Here is a 20,729-nt window from a genome sequence, read left to right on the forward strand (position 1 = left end):
GTGCTTATTCCTTAGACAGTCTGTTCCAGAGTGTCACTGCCTTTGTCAGTTTTCCAGATATCTTCTTTGCTACAGTTTATCACTTGTTCTCTACACAGATACAGAGCAGAATTTATTTATACTGCTTTTCCTCAGGGCCTTGTTTATTTGTTTTATATATTTGAATACTGTCTTCATATCCTACTTTTTCTCTAAGCTAGATGATTCCTATTTATTCAGACTTTTTTTCCTGGGAAACATACTCTGTACTTCTAGTCATTGACTTTGCTTTTTTTCCAGGTTTTTTTCAAGTTGGACTATTTTATAGTGCTCTGTGCACTGGCTAATTAGATAAGAGATTAGACGAACAGGTTTCAAATTTATTCTGTTAGTATAGCTTGTGGAGTCTGCTAGCTATCTAAATACTACTATCTTTAAGCAGTTTTGTCCTTAAAAAATAACCATGTGCTGAATCAGAGAAGGAGTTAAAGCAAACTTAGCTATGAAAGCATCTAGCCAACATTACAGAATACTGAGCTCAAGACTTTCAATTGCTTGGAGTATGGCAAGTAAGGTAATACACATCACAGAAGGAGGATTTCAGTATTACATATTTTGTTCTGTGAATATAGATAAACATGAAAACATTAATTTATTACTGTTTGGGTTTTTAAAATATTCATTCAAAGCTGCCTGATTCTAAAACAGTAGAAATTATACTTTCTTACCATCAGTTATTTCATATTCTTCTTCTAAATCTGACTCCTCCCAAAGTATTTCAAAAGACCCACAGAATGAGTAAGTCACACAGGGAAACAAAAAAATAAATTATTTATTATGATGTAATAGATAGTGATCTCATGTAAGGAACAGACTTCAAAATGGCTGTTGCAATATTAGTACCTCACTGAAATTTGGGTACACATTAATCCATGTGGCAGATTCTCTGGGAATAGTAATGAATGTTATGAATGTTAACATCCTGGGTTGTAATGTATGGTATCTTCACTCCTCTCACAGAAGTAAATGCAGTTGCAGTTCCAGATAGTGTTTTTCATTATGCCTTTGATTTTTGGTTCTTCAAAAATGCACTGATATTTGTAGATGAAAAGTGGATTAAGGAACTGGTGATGCTAAACACTGCCTGTCATTGAATAGGTAATGGCAGTAATAATGCACTCCCTGCCCATGAATGTGTTTTTCAGAAACTTGTTGCATTAAGGTCTGTGGTCTTTAAAACTGATCACTTCAATCTATTTATAATTTGTGGGCAGAGCCAGACCAACACCGTCTGAATTCCTCACCTCCTCAAGTTCTTAGTATTTTTTTAGCTCTCCCTATTGAGGAGCTGTTGTTAAAAAAGTTCCAAGGTTTAATTCAACTTATCAGCTCTAGAATATGACTACCTTATATGCATCCATGTCCACATACCACATTTGTCTTTTGTTGGCTGCATTGGCTGATGCTCTTTGAAAGCTTACAAAAGTCAGACCTAGAAAACTTGGGAGACTCCTCTTGCTCACCACAGTCTTCTGCATGCCTTTATTGAACACATTTATGCAGAATCCATCAGGTTCTTTGGCCAGGACACAGTTTTCTTCGTAGCCCAGCCTGGGTGGAGTTGCCTTGGATGTGTTTCATTGGACAGGATAAGGAGCCAGGATTAGAAAGACCAGCTCTTCTGGGCAAGATACAGTCACTGTCTCATCAGCTCTGTCCAGGTGAAGTTACATCAGCCCAGAAAAATACATGCCAGGCCAGTCTGGAAAAAACAACAACAAATAATTAGCTCTAAGAGTAAGGCCAGGGGAACAAGGCCCTGGAGGACTTAATGACATCAGAACCAAATTAAACTTTATCCTATTGCAAATAAGTGATCCACAGTCTAAACTGAAATAGGGGTTTCAGGTTGTTTTACTAACAAGGAGTTTTTTTCTGGACAAATAATGCCCTTTTAAGTTTGTGTGCTGTTGATTTGAAAAGTAATATCTATCAAAAACTATTCAATTTGAAGGAGTTTCAGAGAGCATTATGCATTGAAAATAATACATAGGCTTTATTCTCTCCCTATCCTTCAAAAATGTTGAATTTCAATGTTGAATTTTATTTAAACTAAATTTTTACCTCTGAACACAGATGAGTTTACTGACTGGTCACATAAAGGAGCTGAACTTCCTAAGATTTTCTCAAAGGGGTGCCAGGGTCAGGTTGTTTGAAGTCATTCCAAAGAGGTTTTCGGAAGTTTGACTCCTGTTCCCTTTTCCATCAGAATTGCAGGTTTGATTATTTTCAAACAACAGTTTTCTTGCTTGTTTTCAATTCTATTTGCTATTTTAACAAATAATAGGAAATGAGATGCAGAATGAAAGCTGGGATTGGGGGTTGGACTGAAGTGGGATCGTGAGTTCAAATCCAGGCTCTTTTCAGCTTTGCACCCTAAGAATAAGTATAGTTACCCTACCAAGTCCAATAGCAAATAATTTTAAACCAACATGTTTAAGGAGACTTGTGAGGGAGATAGTGATAAAGATAGAAGTAGAACTTCAGAGAAGTGCTTGAATGACCTGAAAACAAGCGAAAGAGATGGCAGCATATGAGTAACAAATTTCTTTTGGTAGGCTGATTTATGTAGACACATGGAAACTGGAAATGCTGATAACTACGTCTTTACTGATCCTAAAGTAATATTGAGATACAAGCTTACTAACTCAGTTCTGAGCTGTAGGAATCACTAGAGAGGAATTGGCAAAGAAAGTTTCAAATCAGTGTAGCTTTGTAATACAAATGCTCTAACAATTTTCACTGAGAAGTATCTATTTAATTTATATCAGTTAAGAGCATATTTCTGATTAGCATTAGTAAAACTAAATATGCATTGCAACTAAAGGAAAAGGTGTCAGTAATCTTGAAAGAGTGCTGTGAGAAAGGGCACAGGAAGGGAAGGGGCTGACCCTGAGCCCTCACAGTACATCTCTTCCTGTGGATGTCTCAGGGAGTCACTGCCTTCAGCTGAACACCAGTATTGAGGGTTTTCCCTTCTGGATATTTCAGATACTTCTACTCCTTTAGTAGTGAATTTCTATTATAATTTAAATTTCTAAAATTGCCCTAGATATGAAAAAAGTGTGGAGGGGAACTACAATTTATGCTATTTTATTTGCCCTGCGCATTCTGGTAAGGATGTTGATGCACCTAAAAAAGGTGCCATATTTGAAATAAAAGTGTTTTGAAGGTGTAGACAAGAAGGAATTTATTTTAAAATCTCTTGTATGCATCTTTATTCTGAGCTGGGCAAGTAGCAAAGGTAGAATTCCAAGAGGCTGTTCTTGTAGCACAAGACAACTGATGGCAAAATGTTCAGCTGGCAACTCTAGGTTATTAAATGTAATTTCTGAACAAAAGTAAATGGACCAAGTGTTTGTGTTGTGGTTGTATTGTCTGAAAAGATTTCTTTCAGTGTCAAGAGAAGCTGTGGAGGGTTATATGAAAGTAAGATTTTTTTTTTTTTAAATTTTCTATTGTGGCCTTGAATTTAACTTGCTACAGCTTGTTCTAGTGTATTTCCCAGTGAGACTTGATTGAAATTCTGTATTTTCTGTTTGTCGACATAAGGTGGCGTCTTCTATAACACATAGGTTCTCCTCAGAGGCATCCAACTCGTACTAGACATCAGAAGTTAGATGGAATTTATGTTGTCTGGGTCTTTCTTAGGTGATGTCTTTTCTTCTATTTCAAATTACTGCTATTTATAGGATAGGTTCTTCTTACCACTGTCACAGCTACTCTCTCAGTTACACTGGGAGTTGAAAAGAGATGCCAACTTCACAAATTTAATAAGATGGAATCAATTACTAGTTTTTAGTTATAATAAATATCCTCCTTCATAATATGTCTTAAAATAACAAGCTTTATTAATCCAATCTATCAAGTACTATATTCAAAACAGGGAAAATCTACCATTTGTGTATTCAACAGTGTCATTTAGGTGAAAAAAATAGCATTATTTGAAATAATATTAGACATATACAGAGTGTAGGCATAATAACACTTAGAAAAAATATTTATTTGAGGAACTTCAATTGCAAATGACAAAACCATATGCAATGCTTTTAGCTCACCCTCCCTTAATTAAGTATTCTTTGTAGCCTTTTTTATATGGCACCTATTTTCATTACTGAGAGTATTAATTAATGGGAATTTTGTAGCTAAGAGAGTTCGTATTTTATTTAATCTGTGATGAGGAAGATGATCTAACATTGTCCACAGCTACCTGACCAGAGGATACAAAGAGGATACAGATTTTCTGCAGAAGTGCACAGTAATATGATAACAGGCACTGGGCACAAATTGAAAGATGGGAAATTCCAGTTAGACACTAGGATTTATTTTTTTTTTAACACAAGTATACTAAATACTGGGACAGGTTCTCCCAGAGATGTTATGGAATCTATATCCTTGGAGATGCTCAAGACTCAGCTGGATGTAGCCTTGAGCTGCCTGGTCTGATGAGGTCTGCTTTGAGCAGGGGGTTGAACTAGATGACTTAAAGAAGTCCCTTCCATCCTAAATTATTCCATGATTCTGTGGCTGTCTTAGAAGTGTGCCTTGTTTATCCTACTACATAGAAACAGAACTATTTTTAAATGTTTCCCATTTTAAGCTGTATTTGGTTTTGAGCCAAACAACCAATATTTCTCCATGTTTTGAAGCCAAAATAAATACAAAAATGTAAAATAGAAGAAAATAAAAGTTACACAGTGTTAGATTATCATTGAAATCTTGCCTGGTGGTACTGTGCCACCAGATTTGGAAAAGTCAAAACACTGCTGTGAGTGATTTGAATAAGTGAGGTGGTGCTTACAAATAGATGGTGTTAATATATTTTCATAAGGCACGCTTCATTTGTCTAGCACTCTGGGAGTCAGTGCTGGGTCTCGCCTTCATGCCCTCTAAAATCTTTGAAACGGTGAAAAACAAACTCAATGTAAGGCCAAAGGAATTCTGGCAAAAAAGCCAAATTTGCTGTAATACAATACAGCTGTATTCACCCTCTAGTTTTGTAGGACAGAGTTCAAGGATTGTCACTCCATGGATAAAAAAAAAAATAGGGCTGTATTTGATCACAAGAGACTGTACACACTTAAAGCGCAGCAGTCGACTGACAGTATGAGTGAAAGTAACATCTCATCCCAGTGTTGCTTTTGCTGAGCCTTCCGTGAAACAGAGTTCAAAATGTAAGATGCCAAGATGAATTTATTTCAAAATGAAAAAATTTCAAAACAAAAAATGGTTACCTTATTTAATTCATATTTCATTCTTGAAGTTTTAAATGTGTTAACTACTAGTTAATAATCTATCAGCCAGCTGCTGACATACTTTCTCAAGCTGAAGAAAGAAACAGAGTGTTCTTCAGCTGAAGAGACTCCATTTGACAAGGCCAGGATATATTTTGGAGTTCGGGTAGAAACAAAAAAGAGTCAGTTAATTCTTGTTCCAGTCATCCCGTCACCCGTGTTCTCTTGTGTTCCTTGAAACAGCAATATTAAACCACCTGACAATTTTAACTCACTTTACATCTATTGCTACTAACAATAACGTAACAATAGTGGGCCGTAGGACACCAAATTTCAAAGGCTTTAAGTCTTTGTTAATGAAACAAAATTCTTTTGCTCTTTTTTTCCTTTTGGGAAGCAAAGTCATGGGTTTATTTGCTTTTATAGGTTGGAAAAACCATTGTCCCCCATTACTGAACAGATACTCCTTTAATGCAGCTAGCCCAATGAACTACTTCTGTGTATCTCCTTACTTTTCTCCAGTTATTAAATAGCAAAGAGTTATATTCTATTCTTAGTAGATACTATTTGGCCTTCATAGCCTACTTTGCAATGGTGATTTCTTAGGGGGATGTTAGACCTAAATCATTAGGCTTTGACTGAACTTTTGTTGTGAAAGTAGAAATTGAATATTGGACTTCTTTGTTTTTCTTGTAGCTAGTTGGTAGGAATAAGAGATGGTAGCTTAGGAAGTCTCCCCCCTCTTCCTTTACTATTCCATGATTAATTAAAGTCGTGATAAGAGAAAAGAAGATAGTTGACGTAATCCATGGTAGGTCCAAAGCTTGAACAGCAATTGTCCAGCTGTATGTTTTGCATATTAATTTCTGTAGCTGCTCTCACATTTTAAAGAAGTAAATTTCAATTAGGTAACGTAGAGTTAATTTTTTTTAAGTTTCAATATTTCTTTGCTTTTGGCTCTTGTTGCCTATACATTCCAACTAGCCAAACTACGGTGCTCCCAGCTGGATTCCTCAGACTAGTTGTAGCTATTTTCTTCTTTCTGAAGAGTTGTTGGTGGCTGGTTCCTTTATGATGGAGCTGATTCATCAAGCTGTCTTTAACAGTTACAGGCAAAGAGTCCTTTCCTTACAGTGATTCTAGAACTGCCAGCAGTTTGATGCACTTAACATAGTGCTTTCACTTCAGATATGCTTTGCACAGTTTCTCCTGCTGATTTTGGCAGTCAACTAACTTTTGTTGAAGAGAACACTTGCCGATCAGTGTGGAATTTCTGCTGGCAAACACAGAGGGAAAGAGTGTTTTACAGAGGTAGCTATAGGTCCCAGAATATTCCATTTGGAGATGTCCTCAGTGTAAAAGAATTATGCTACAAATGCAAGTATTTAAGACCAGAGTTTCAATAACACATGCCAAAGGCTGATACAAATGAATGGAATTAGAAGGTATCTAGTTTATCATTCAACTCTTTCATCAAGAAGATGCGGGAAAAAAAGGTATTCTGATATCATAATATGACAAAGTTATTTTCTCAAAATCAAAGAAATTCTTATCATAGTATCATAACTTTCAAGTTCCTGGGACTTCCTTTGTCCATTCAATCCTATTTAATGGATGTTTATCTGAATGGTGGCTAAGACAGACATATTACTCAGAAGGAGAATGCTTTTCCTGTTAGTTGTTCAAAATGCTGTGAGATCAATGCAAGTGAAATCTATTTTGCTGATATGTTTCTGAGAGCAGTCCCCATTTACCAAGTTAATTGATATGAAGTCCTTTATATCTGTACTGCTTCTGGCTGGCCCTCTCTTGACTAGACTGGCAGTGTCTGTGCAGCACGTAGGATTGAGCTCTCCCTGCTCTAGGCTGCTTCACTTCTGTTCATACACTTCCAGAAACTGGCCAGTTATTGTTTTACCAGTTGCAAATTCATCCCTTGTTTTCACTGATTCTGGAATCCACAGAGCCCATGAACAGGAATGTGGTTTAGTCATACGAAGTGCGGTATCTGTATTTTTGCTTTAGCACAGTTCTTTTCCCTTAAAAACATGCAGCTGAATAAAAGTGAAGAAGTTTTGTCTGCCTTGCTCTTTACTGCTCTTTGGGCCAGGCCATCAAGAAGAAGGGGAGAAGAGTGCTCTTGCTGAAATGGACTGGGCCCTCCCTGCTAGGGGGACTTCTGCTGTGAGGAGAGAAGGAATAGTAAGCAAGGAGTTTACAGAAGGGGTAGAAGATAGTTAAGAAAAGCATGGAGCAGACCCTGTAGCTAGATTCCAAGAAGGAAAAGAAATATTATCTTCATTCTTTACTGCATGCAGGGGGAAACAGAGCGACAGAGGCTGAGGAAAAGGCTGAAGTACTCAGGGCCTTCTTTGCCTTACTTTTTCATGGTTCTTGGGGTACCCAGTTCCCTAAACTGGAAGTCAGAAATGGGGAACATAATGAAGCTCCCCTAAACCAAGGGGAAATGGTTAGTGACGTGTTACACCACTTAGACATGCACAAGTCTATGGGGCTGGACGGGATCTACCCAAGGGTGCTGAGGGAGCTGGCAGGGGTACTCACTGAGCCACTTTCAGTCCTTTACCAGCAGTCCTGACAAACTGGGGAGATCTCAGTTGACTGGAAGTTAGCAAATGTGATGCCCATCTACAAGAAGGGCTGGAAGGAGAATCTGGGGAACTACAGGACTGACCTCCTGGGCAGGGGAAGGTCATGGAGCAGATTATCTTGCGTACCATCATGCAGCATGTACAGGACAACCAGGGTTTTCGGCCCAGTCAACAAGGGTTTGTGAAGGTCAGGTCCTGCTTGACTAACCTCATCTCCTCTTATGACAAGATGACTCAATTCCTGGATGAGGCTGTGGAAGTTGTCTACCTTCATCAAGGCCAAATGCCATGCCCTGCACTTGAGTCATAGCAATACAAAGCTGCCTGGTGGAAAAGGACCTGGGGATGCTGGTCAACAGCCTGCTGGAAATGAGCTGTCCCCAGATGGCCAAGAAGGCCAATGACATCCTGGCTTGGATCATAAATTTTGTGGTCAGCAGGTCTAGTGAAGTGATCATTCCCCTGTACTCAGCACCAGTGAGGCTACACTTCAAATCCTATGTTAAGTTTTGGGCCCCTCAGTGCAAGAAAAACATAGAGATGCTGGAGCGTGTCAAGAGAAGGACCACAAAGCTGGTGAAGGGTCTGGAGCACAAATTTCATGAGGAGAGGCTGAGCAAGCTGGAGTTGTTTAGCCTGGAAAAAAGGAGGCTCAGGGCAAACCTTTTCGCTCTCTACAACTACCAGAAAGGAGGATGTAGTGAGGCAGTGGTCTGTCTCTTCTCCCAAGTAACAAGTGATAGGACAAAGGGAAACGGACTCAAGTTGTGCCAGGGGACATTTAAAATGAATGTTAGGAAAAATATCTTCACCAAAAGGGTTACCATTCAATGGAAAAGACTGCCCTGGGAAGGGGCTGAGTCACCATGCATGGACATACTAAAAGGCATATAGATATGGCACCTGGGGATCTGGTTTAGTGGCGGACTTGAAAGTGCTAGGTTTGAGTTGACTCAATCTTAAAGGTCTTTTCCAATCCATGTGATTTTATGATTAAGTGATTTTTTCCTAACTGCTATGGGGACTCTGCAGTGTGCGTTGCCATCCAGGCCATCACTGAAAGGATACTATACTTAAAAGTGAACTAAGGGAAAAGGACCTGCCCTGTCAAGACGGGGTGGTGAGGACAAAGATTTATTTTTTAAAATTTTAAGTTCATCTCCTTTCATTCTGTTCTGCCTTATTCTCTGTTTTTCAAAATACATTATTCCTGTTTATTTTCTGCTAGAACTGGCTCAAGTTTAAAAGCTCTCTTGGTGGTTTTGATATGCTAGCTATACAGAAAAGATCTAAAGGATCCTATCTCAAAGCTATTGCTGTTTTGGGATCCCATTTAGACTTTCTAGTTTTAGAAAGCTCACTGAGAGTTCTAAGGCTTAAATCAAACTAAGACCACTTGTCACTATAATTGCCTGTTTATGAATAAACCATGGTATTTATCAAATTGGAATCCAACCCAGTTGAATTCAATCTTAAATTAGAATTAGGTCTTCAAATTGATGTAAAGTATAACTGAGAGATACATAGATATAACTGTGTGTAAAAAAAAGAGGGTTGAAACTACTGTAAATTTATAATTAAAATAGATCTTTACTAATTTTTTTAAACACAATTTTGAGACTGATTAAGAACTTTAACACAGTAATCAAATTACCATATTTTAATCGAGTACTGTAAGTCTTACTTTGTTCTTAGATATGAATACTTGGTAGAGACCAGGAGGCCATCCTTTCTTTTATGCTTAGATCTCCAAAGTTAGAGTTTTGCAGACTACATAAATTAAAACACATGTAGCTGACTGTCAGTCAGAGGTAATAATCCTAAACTATGTTGCCACTTTTTACTAAGTGTCTTTATGAAGCTCATTAGAGGAATTTGAAGTCTGTTAGCTTTTCTTCCTGGTTTCTGCTGTTTGGAGCTTTGTCGATATTCAGACTTGCACACCCGCAGCAGTTTTGTGTACTGAAAATAAAACAAGTTAGGATGTCATTTAGATAAGGAAGAAACTGCCACTCTTTTCCCTGTGATGGTATTGTACAGCTGAAAATGTCACAGAACTGAGTTTTCTAGAGGCCTTGCAGTCTTCTGGAACCTGGCAGAGTTGCCTTTGGAAAATTGTGATGGTTTCCTGGCTGAATGCTTTTATTTGATGAGTCTTTAGATAAAGGAAGGGAGGCACATGTTTTCCATCAGTTTTAGTTGTATGCTTCTTTCTATAAAGGGAAGAGGCATAAAGTGTTTGGCTTAAGGCTTTACATTCTGTGTGCAGACAACTGCAGATGCTCAAATCACCTCCTAAATCATCTTCACGAATTGGGGATTTTGGCCTCTTGGCAACTCTAGTCATTAAAATTTCTCTAAAAATTAAAGGTAGATTGGGGTGATATATATACTTGTTTAGAGAAATTTTGAATATCAGTCTGCAATTACTGAGAGAGAGAGAGAGTAAAAGGAAGAAAGGAAGGGAGTTAGAGGGAGGAAGGGAGGAAAGGAATGAAGGGAAAGAAAAAAAGAAAGAAGAGAGAAAAAGAAAAGAAAGAAAGGAAAGAAAGAAAGAAAAAGAAAGAAAGAAAGAGAGAAAGAAAGAAAGAGAAAGAAAAACAAAAAAAGAAAGAGTTAGTTTAGGATCACTCTACCCTGTCATTCCATAATATATCATGTATCTCATATATAACATTACTTCAGGATTTAGCTCCAGTAAAATGATTGTGTGCAAAGTTCTGTTTTTTTCTGATAAGTTAATTTCAGCCCTTATGATTGGACAGATGCCTGAAAATCTGTTGGGATTAAAAATCTACATTTTGAGAATGAGAAGAGAAATAATAACCCAAAGTGTACTAGTCTAGTGCTGGTGTCATAAGTTTGGGGAAAAGCCAACAATTCAACAGTTCTGGAAATATGATAGGCCTAGCAGTGACAAGGGAATACTAAAATTGTACGTACCGAGGAAAGAAAAGCCAATCCTGCCTCACCACACCAAGAAGAAGACAAAACACCAACTTATAGCTGAAAAAGTTAGTTATTCTGTTGTGAAGTCATTCCATGTTGCTACAAGTCAAATTTTTTTAGATGGATATACAAGATGTTTCTTACTTTATGTGCTGTGTGCTGTTCCCCTGGACGGAATAAAACTGAATGTTTAAAACAAGTGTCTGTAATTTTGAGTAAAGCATATATGTTAGTTAGGTGTCCTGGTGTAATTCCAAATAGAAAATTACATTTCCAGCCCAACATAACAAAAAAAAAAAAAAAAAAAAAAAAAAAGTCGTAGCAGTTTTATTTGAATCTAGTTACTATTTATCCTCTACCCTAATTCTGCAGTGTGATTAACTGATTAACTTAATGTTAAAACTTCATATTTTCTACTAAAAACAAAACAAAACAAAAGAAAAACTTGTAATTTTTCACCAATGGGTCCTATAGATGGCTAATGCTACTATACTCTCTCATTTAAAGGAAAAAAAACTTACATTTTTTACCAGTTACTTCATGCACTTTTTTACTACTGCAATTGTAGGTATTACAGCTAATGATAATGCTGAACTAGTAGAAAAACAGTCATGTTGGCAAACACAATTTTCCATGACTGATAGTTTACTTTTTTAAATACACTGGGTTTCCAGGAACCTTCACCTTTAAGAAATTGTTCAGTTGCTTGCTACTAGCAAATGAAACAGCCTTATATTGTTATATTGTCATATTCCATTGCTGAATATATGATTGCAGATAACACATTTTGATCTCCTCTTTTTCACTCTTTCCCCAGTGAAAAGGCAGAGTCTGAAGGTTCAGATCAATGCAACAGATGACACTGTTTGCATGAGATATCTCCGACCAAGTCAAAACACCAAACTAGAAGGTTTTGTCCTGGGTTATGGAAGCAACTTCTTTTCTAATCAGTACATTCCTTTACCTTCAGATGGAAAAAACTATGTAACAGAACTTGGTAAGACATATTTTCTTTACATGCTTTGTGGGAACTATGCGTGAATTATAGGAAGAGTGAGGATAATATGTATTTTTGGGTTTCTTAAATTTTGTTTTTATTGGGTTGTTGCTCAGGTTCCTTTGTGTTTGTTTAAGGTTGCCTTGAAGAATTTCAGGTGAAAGTAGATCCTTCAAGGAGAAAAAATATTTTTTGTTGTTTGGAAAAGTTTGCTAATGATATTTATTTTGAGGATTCTCGTTGTACTAAGAGGCTGTACTAAATTGACCACATCACAGATCAAATGGGATGGTTTGCCTAAAGTTGTAGTTGCAAAGTAGAATACAAGGGAGATATGCAAGTTTTTAACAAATAATGCAAGAAGTAGTGAAACAGTCTTGAGAACTGTGTGGTTGATTCCCTTTGACAGAAACATTTGTATCAAAATTATGTCTTTTCTGACAGGGTCTACTCCAGTTCTACATGTTATACAATAACCTGTAGCTTCAATGTCAGAAGTTACTGATGGAATTCCATGAGTTGTTTCAAGGAAGAGATTAAACCATGTCAAGATCATTATAGTCTGTTGCCTGGAACAGGGAGAAAGAATAAATAATTTAAAAATTGACATACCAGAATTTGACCTTTTGAGAAATCTGTTTAATCTCTAAGGGTTTTCCTGTTGCTTTCTCTAAGATTTTCTAGCCTGAAATGAATCTGGGTTACTCCCATCATTGTAATGCTGGTGATCTTGGTGTCAAACAAGGGGGAAATAAGGACACATAAGCACAGAAGTAATAATTGCCATCTTTTTGATGAGGTCAGTTAAGGCCATTGAAGGTGTCTGCTCCAGGCTGAAAACTGCAGAATAAAATATGAAAAAAAATAAGATGCTAGACACAGAATAATTAAGTTATTAGATACTTTGATTAGATCACTGTGGCAAAGGTTGGCTTTCCTTTTCATGAGTTGTTACTCCTGGAAACTCTGTAATTCTATCACCAGTCCAGGGTTTGACTTCATAACCATCGCTTAAGCTGTGTCTGTCTTATCTGATTTATCCCACATGTAGCTTTTGAATCAGTTAACTAAGAATGATGTACAGGATTTTCTGTAGTATACGGAAATATATATATATATACACATATATGTATGTACATATATATACATATATGTATGTATTAGGCATAATAGTACCTGTGTAACCGTATTGCAGGAGTAGTGAGGATTAATATTTTTCAGGTTCTCTGAGATCTTTGGAAAGAGGAAAAAGGACGGAATGTAACATCATGAGCACTGACTATTTAATAGCAGCTCTAATACCGAATGTTTCACGAAACTGAAAACAGAAAGCTCAGAACCACCTGGAACTTAAGGGATTTCGGTATTTCGTAACCTTAACGTTAATAGCTAATACCTGGAAACTGTAGGCACCTTTCTTTAGCTCTACAGCACATCAGAGCACCAGCCACATGCATAGTCATTAAAGCTTATCATTAAGCACTCACAATCTTGAAACAATGAACACAGAAGATGAGATACCCCACAACGCATACAATCTGTAAGAAAATGATAATTTGTCCTTTCAAACAAAGAGTATAGGTCTACACAGCAGAAAGAAATGCCTTAGAGACATTTCCTTGATTTAGCTCTCCATCCCTTGTTTTGTTAACAGAGCAGCATATTCTCTTTGGAATAATTGTCCTCAGTTGGAACTGGAATATGGGTGATGAAGCAAGGATTAACTTTTTTTCTTTAATAGATGACACAGTATGTATACACAATAATACATACTTCTAAAGCCCATGAGTTCCATATTTCCCACTCAGTCACTTTTGATTAAGATGAAATTTTTTCTCAGGTTTTCTGCTGGGTCACACACCTCTTATGATTCTGTTAACAAGAGACTTGAAGTCAGAAGATTTATTAATTTATGAATTTGTGTGTGTATAGGTGCATATATTTTGAAAGAAATTAATAAGAACATGATATTTCCTAGAGTTTTCAAGAGAGCTATATGGCTTTGTAGAGAGTGTGACATCCACCTACATTTCATCCATTAAAATATTCAGCACCTCACTGCAATGGTTTTTACCTTAAAATATTTGTTTTTCTTTTGCCAGTTATATAGTAAACAAGCCAGCAATTGTGCAACATTATCCTTGAATTGGGATCTGCCTGTAGAGGGAATGTACAAAGAGAAAAGGATTCTGTTTGGTTTCCTGAACTTTTAATGAATTGATACTGGCTGGCAACAAACTCTTGAGCAGCTTCATGCATTGGTAGATAGGTTAATTTGAATCACAACTGAAGGGTAAATGATAATGATGAGGCAACATCAAAGTTTGTTTCAAAGAAGTTTGTGTTTTTATCAGGATACCAAATGTGTTTTGAGTGTACTTGATGAGCTTACATCACAGTAAACAATATTATTATTGGTCATGGAAGATATTCAGACAGTGTCAAGAGATATCCAAATGTAAATTCAGCTAGACTAATGAAAAGGTGAAGAGACTCATCCAAAAGTTTTGGGCTTGACTTAGACCTTTATCTAAATTTGTTCAGTCTGCCTGACTCATAAAGAAAGAGTATTTACCTGAGAAATTTGTGTTAGTTTGTTCTAGCTTGGCTAGGAAGGCTACAAGGCAGTCTTCTAGAGACAGCTGATACTGTTGAAGTAACCCAGTGAAATTTTGTAAGAATGAACAGTAATTACTTAACAGAGTGAACAAAATCAATTTCCCTTTCAGTTTCTAAAAACCAGCTTAGGGTTGGGCAATGCTTTTGCTTTTGCTTTTTTAAACAAGATTTTACAGTGTAAGAGGAGAATGTACTGGTAATTCTGCTTTATAACAACCATAATAAGTGGCATGTCAATTTTGCCTATATGTATATAGGGCAAAATTCTAGTACCCCTTTGAATATATTTTAAAAAGTATAATTCAGGGATCTGTGTTAGAGCAGTCCTTAGCTGAAAAATCTTAGTGTACAGTTTTTTGTATCTGACCAATTACCAGAAAAGTGCAGATATATTAGCTACATGCTTTCCAAGATGCCAAATCATGTGAAAAGTAATTCAGCATTATGTTGCTTCCTGACAACTTCCCAGAAAAACAGGTTCTCATTGTTAATGTTAGTTGACCCTAGAGGAATGGAGGATCTGGAGGAGGTCAGCAGCTGCCCGTGCATCTAAACAAGTGGATTGACCAGAAGCAGGTTCATTCATTCCAGCCTCTTTGTCCCACTTCTCTGTCTTTTCCCATGCATGATACACTGCAATGCTTTCAATACTCCCCTTTCTCCACCTTTGGACTTTGCCTTTAACAACTTCCTGTAGTAAATCTTTAGCAATCCCTAAACACAAATTAAGGAACTGCAACCTGAAGCTAAAAAATACTTTGTTTTGATTTCTGAATTCACTGGCCTATGAATTCTAATGATATGTTTGTCACATTTTATTTTAAAATTTATTCTGAGTTCATCAGTCAGTTCATTCTTATGTTGTTTTGCTTCCAACTGCATTTCTGTATTGGCAGAACCCTGAACTGAATAGTATGCTTGAACAAAACCAAAATTTGCTAGCATTGTGTAGTGCACATTAAATGCCTGCTGCCACTGATTTGATAGCCTGGCTCACGGCACATGGAAGTAAGTGTTCTATACAAGTCTGATTTCATAAGTGGCATGTATTTTTGTGAAATTATGGTTGCCTTCATAAGCTGTTAAGGTGGATAATAAAAGTTTTTTCTTTTAGTAATTTTATTCATTAATATAACTGAATCTTAGTCAGTTTTTTCTTTTACAATGACTCCAAGGTGCTGGTTTGCTTTTGTGAAACTTTGCAGTCTTTGAAATATTTCTTCTGTGAGAAATTGTGGGTGTACCTGTATTGTGCATGTCTTTTGGACTGTCTGGATGAAAAGAAATCTGAGAAACTGAAGAAGTTAGGAAAACTATTTCATCTAACAGGTGACAGTTCATCAAGCTGTAGTAGTCTTGATGTTTAAAAGCTAAAACAAGATGACTGAACATTTCTGCCTAATACTTTTGAGAACTGAGAGGAAAAGCTGTAAGAATATGTACTGAACACATATGCATGTCTCTACTGTGTGTGTTGAATGCTATAGATACAAATACTATTGCTTTACAATAATGATGTCTTAGGTATGTGACTATTCTTCCCTTCTGCTTCAGAAATCATTAGGTTAGATGTATGTGCCTGCAGGAGTGCTGTGCTTTGTTTCAAACTGGCATTGCTTTATTCTGGTGTGGACATTTAAACTTGAAAGAGCAGTTTTATTGATGTATTGGTGACTGAATGGTCAAAACAGCCCACATTTGGGGAATTATATCACTAAGAATTAGGCTTGGATTTGTTGGCCAGCACTTCCCTGGTACATCCAGGCATTTTCCTATAGTCCTTTGTGGCTGAAGAATTGAAGGTGGTCACTTTTTGTACATTATTTCTGATCTGAAAGGAGCTCTTAGCCAAGATATTTGTCATTCTAGCTTTAATAAAGGGACCAGAGAATAATAGGTTCAAACAAGTAAACTTATTAAATTAGTCTTATAGTAGCAGCCTTCTAAGAATGTGTTAGGAATCAAGGAGCCACTAATTTTCATAGCAAATTTGGAAATGTATTTCAAACTGAACTTGTTAAAGTTTTCATTGTTCTGTAGGGATCCTTCATTTGTGAGGCTCTGGATGAGAGACAGACAGCTCTGTATCTTGCATCTGTGTCATATATGTCTCTGTTGTATACTGCTTAAGGTTGAAATGATTTCTGGAGGCAGATGCTGGATTTGTGCATTTGTATCCAGATATTTCAACATTAATTATGTAACTATCCTTATCTTACTAAATACAGTTCAAAAAAATAAGAATTATTCAGTTGCAAACAGGATTGTCTTTACTCTGTGATGTGATTTGCTTTTACTTGAGGTTATCATTTCATTTTTAAAATGTACTTTTCTTTTTAAAGAAAAGTTGGTATATTCTCTGAATCATGACATACAGTCAGCCATATTTTTATGACTGACAATCACCTTTTGCTACCTACCTCTTATTTCAGCAATTTATCTCTTAAGCATTAAGATGAACTAATACAAAGTAGCTTATGATTTTGTTTAGGTTTTGGTATTTCACAGCATTTTCTTTTTCTTTTCATGTCTTGCTCACTTCTCCCCAGGATTCCTCCTTCTTATAGACACGAATCTGTAGAGCGGATTATGTGTATACAGACATCATAAAAGAAGACAGATTATTATAAAATAGTTCTTGCAGTTTGATAGAGTTTAATACATGGATGAGGCAATGTTTTAAGGCCCTGAAAATTAATCAAGTCACAGTAGCATCAGATGATTTCCTGGTTGTGATGATAACTGACACATATATTTCTCAGCAAGAGGACTGAACCAGTGTGAAACCTCTGAAGTTATTAAAAGAAATGTTAAATTGCAGTGGAAGACTAAGAAAGAACTCCCATTTCTAAACCTGAATCAGGGCTCATTACATGATATTAAAGAAGGAGTCTGCATTTCTTGATTTCAGATGCCTTGGATATAGAACATATATTTGTCTAGAATAAAAGCACTTCAAGGCATGTGTTCTCCAGTCCGCGCATAATGGTTTAATACTGTGCATCAAACCAATGAATTTAACTTAAACTATAGTTGCTGTACTCTTAGCATCTATCTGGCAGTGTGTGTGGTTCTGCTCAGGAATCATTGAATCATATTTCTAAATGAAGATATACTTTTAGTTAAGTTAAGAAGAGAAATTTACTGTTGCATTCCAGTTATTGAATGTACTCGTTTAATAATTTCAAATTCTGATTTCAGTTATTATGATCACAATACTAAATTCAGTGGTTCTAAACTGTACAAGTGGTACTTTTGAAACCTGCCTGTTCTATAGCAGCACTCTCTCAACATCTAGTCTTAGTCCATTTTCCTAAATACTTCCTTTTATAGTTGGTATTACAGTCAGAAGAGCCATTTGTCTACGAAATAGGGATATGTTTTATTTTTTATCAAGACAACATATGTTAAATCCACCAAAAAAAAAAGCTTAATGAGCAGCACATAACAAAAAATATTTCCACAGAGAGCACTTTGTTACAGAACAAAAACACCTGTTAGAACTAATGATTCCCAAAAAATTCCAGGTTTTGTATCTTTGAGATGTACAGAAAGACATTTTCTGTCTTTGTTTATTACCACATTTTGTTTAGCAGTTAATCTATATCAATGTTGCTACACAGGTCATATCAGATTTCAGCCAGAATTAATTTTTCCAGTTATGGAGCAGAGCAAAACTAACTGTTCCAAACCATTTGGATAACTTTCTTTCACAATTTTTGGAAATTTTGCTGAAAAAACTGTAATTTTGTACAGCTTTGGAGACCAACTTTGTAGTTCACAAGCTTTCAAGGTGATGCTTGAAACTAATTTTGTTGAATACTTGTGAGAGTCATAACAGCGTCACAAGTGGTCATGGATGCACAGGAGGAAACTGGGATTAAAGTGCAGAGAAATCAAAATATTTTAAAATGTCACTTATTTCAAGTTTTAGGTCTCAATATGAAAAGTATCCATATGATTACACAGATTCCAGAACATTTTTCTGCAGATGAAGATGTATTTGTACTTTGGCAATGCGCTTTTTTTTTGACTAATTCTTTTGTCCACACTGCCTGGAGCAGCTGTTTTCAATGCTCATCTTAGTTACTGGGTGTGGTTGAAACCATTAAAAAATGGTAATTAAACAATTAAAATTCACCCATAGTATGGGCTTCCAGAGATTTAGATGCATAGAATCAGTGAAGTTAAGTTAGAGTGTTTTTACCCACATAGGCTTTTCAGTAGCACAGAAAGCTTCTGTTTTTTTTCAGTACTGCTTTTCTTTTCTCTCTCTTTACAGAAATCTGGGTGTAAGAGAAAATTGAATGATTTCTTAGTGGTTCTGTTTAATTGGTAGAATTCAAGCAGTCGGTTACACTGAAATATGCAGGAAATTCAGTCTGTCATGTATAGATACAGATCTAGATAAATGTATCTAAAGTAGAATAAGAATTTTATATAGATCAATGCTTTTTTATAAAAACTATGGCGAATATAATTTTGATTGGTATATGGTGAGCCAAATTCTGCCCATGGATATCTCGCTGGAAGCTCCTATAAGGATTTCTCTCATGTTACAGTTCGATGAGAATAGAGCTTGGCTTTAAGTAGTTAAGAAGTGCAGAAATCTCTGACATCTGATTTTAAGAGTAAGGGAAAATCTTATTTCTGAAGAGTAATCTCCTAAATTAAATTCACCATCTCAAAGTTGTTTTAATCAAATCATTTATTATTTTAAACTTCATGGATCTTAACAAAAACATGCCTAAAGATCACAAAGTTTGGATAATGTGTCAAGCATTCACTGAATATTTGACTTTTTCTTGTTAATTATAGGTTAATATATTAATCCCTGTTTCAAATAAATACTACATCTGTACTAATTGCATTTGTCTTCATTTACAGATGCAGAGCCACGGTATTTGGTTTCAGTAAGACCAGCACGTGTTTCAAACAAGAAATCTTGTTCAGGTATTTTAGCATTACTCTATCTTTTTCTTGAAGTATTTGAAAGAAGACAGGATCTTTTATGTTACTTTAATATGGAGACGACTCTCAGGATCACTGGACTGTTGCAAAAAATAAACTGATGTCCCATCCCTGGAAACACTCAAGGTCAGGCTGTGAGAAATCTGATCCAGTTGTAGATGTCCCTGCTCATTGCAGGGGGCTTGGACTTTTAAAAGGACCTTTTCAAAAGGGCTTTTAAAGGTCACTTCCAACCCAAACTATTCTCAGATCTTTATATGATTGTTTTTCTAGTTTCTGCTAACTGCTTGGGATTAATTTCTACTTGGTTTTGTGCAGACATGAAATAGTATGTCTGGAAAGATTTTGGAAAGTGATTTACCTTTCAGATGCAACATACATATATATATCAAAACCCACAAAAACAAAAAATGCCCAATGCACTATTTGGTCATAATTAATTTTTGTATCTACAGTCTACCCTCATAATAGGGTTGAAAAGGCATGAGAAGAAAGTTAATTGGGTCTGTTTCCCAAGAGTGAGAAATAGCACCATTAGATCAGTGGCTTACAAACTTTCAGGGAATGTGTTGTCACCTGTACATTTTGAGGAGGTACAGATCCTTTAGATTTTTGAAGTATGTAATGTGATGCAAATAATATATCAATTTCCCTTAATTATTCATCTTCCAAAAACCAGAGGTTCTCCTTAGGTTTATAGCAGTCTATAAACCACGGGTTTAGAATAGTTTGTCTCAATCATTTGTTCATTTCCACCTTTTAGCTTTTAAACTTTCTTTAAATAAAGTTCGTCCTCTACACAAGAGTTGTGCTCCTTCATTCAGAGCAAAGCTGAAGTGAAGGATCATGCAAAAGCTGTACATTTTCAATATAGTAGATAGTTAAAAGAGAAAAATTCCCCAGATGCAGATGCTGACTGTGATTTTACCTACAGTTAAAGGCAGAAGAACTTTTGTAGGTTTTATATTACTCTTGATGAAGAACACTGCGGAAAGTATCAATTATCTATGGACCTATTTGCAGTGTTAGTAAGAAATCTGCCCAGAAGTTACTATTTCTGTCACGTCCAAAGAAAGACTTCCTGATATCCTGAACTCTGTGTCATACCTTCTGTGATATGGGACAAGACAGCCAGAGCCTTGAATTTAATCTACATATAGCTTATTCTTGTACTAAGCATACCCAAATCACCAATTGCTCATTTTCAAAAACTAGATTTAACTGGAATATTAGGCTGAAAAAAGAGATCAGACACTGTCTCTGCCCATTTTGTAAATCATACATTAGAAATGATGACTGTGAAAAAAA

The 20,729-nt window shown here is 36.2% G+C and overlaps 1 protein-coding gene across 39 annotated transcripts in view; it reads left to right on the forward strand.

Moving 5' to 3' along the window:
- ABI3BP (ABI family member 3 binding protein) overlaps positions 1-20,729 on the forward strand; it is a 141,849-nt gene that overhangs the window by 11,469 nt on the left and 109,651 nt on the right. For all 39 annotated transcript variants that reach the window (XM_064644224.1, XM_064644228.1, XM_064644234.1 and 36 more), the window contains exons 2-3: positions 11,652-11,831; positions 19,338-19,403. In XM_064644224.1, the coding sequence (XP_064500294.1) occupies positions 11,652-11,831; positions 19,338-19,403 (246 nt within the window). The remainder of the gene's footprint in view (positions 1-11,651; positions 11,832-19,337; positions 19,404-20,729) is intronic.

Source organism: Pseudopipra pipra, chromosome 2 (genome assembly GCF_036250125.1).
Source record: "Pseudopipra pipra isolate bDixPip1 chromosome 2, bDixPip1.hap1, whole genome shotgun sequence".
Taxonomy (NCBI): Eukaryota; Metazoa; Chordata; class Aves; order Passeriformes; family Pipridae; genus Pseudopipra; species Pseudopipra pipra.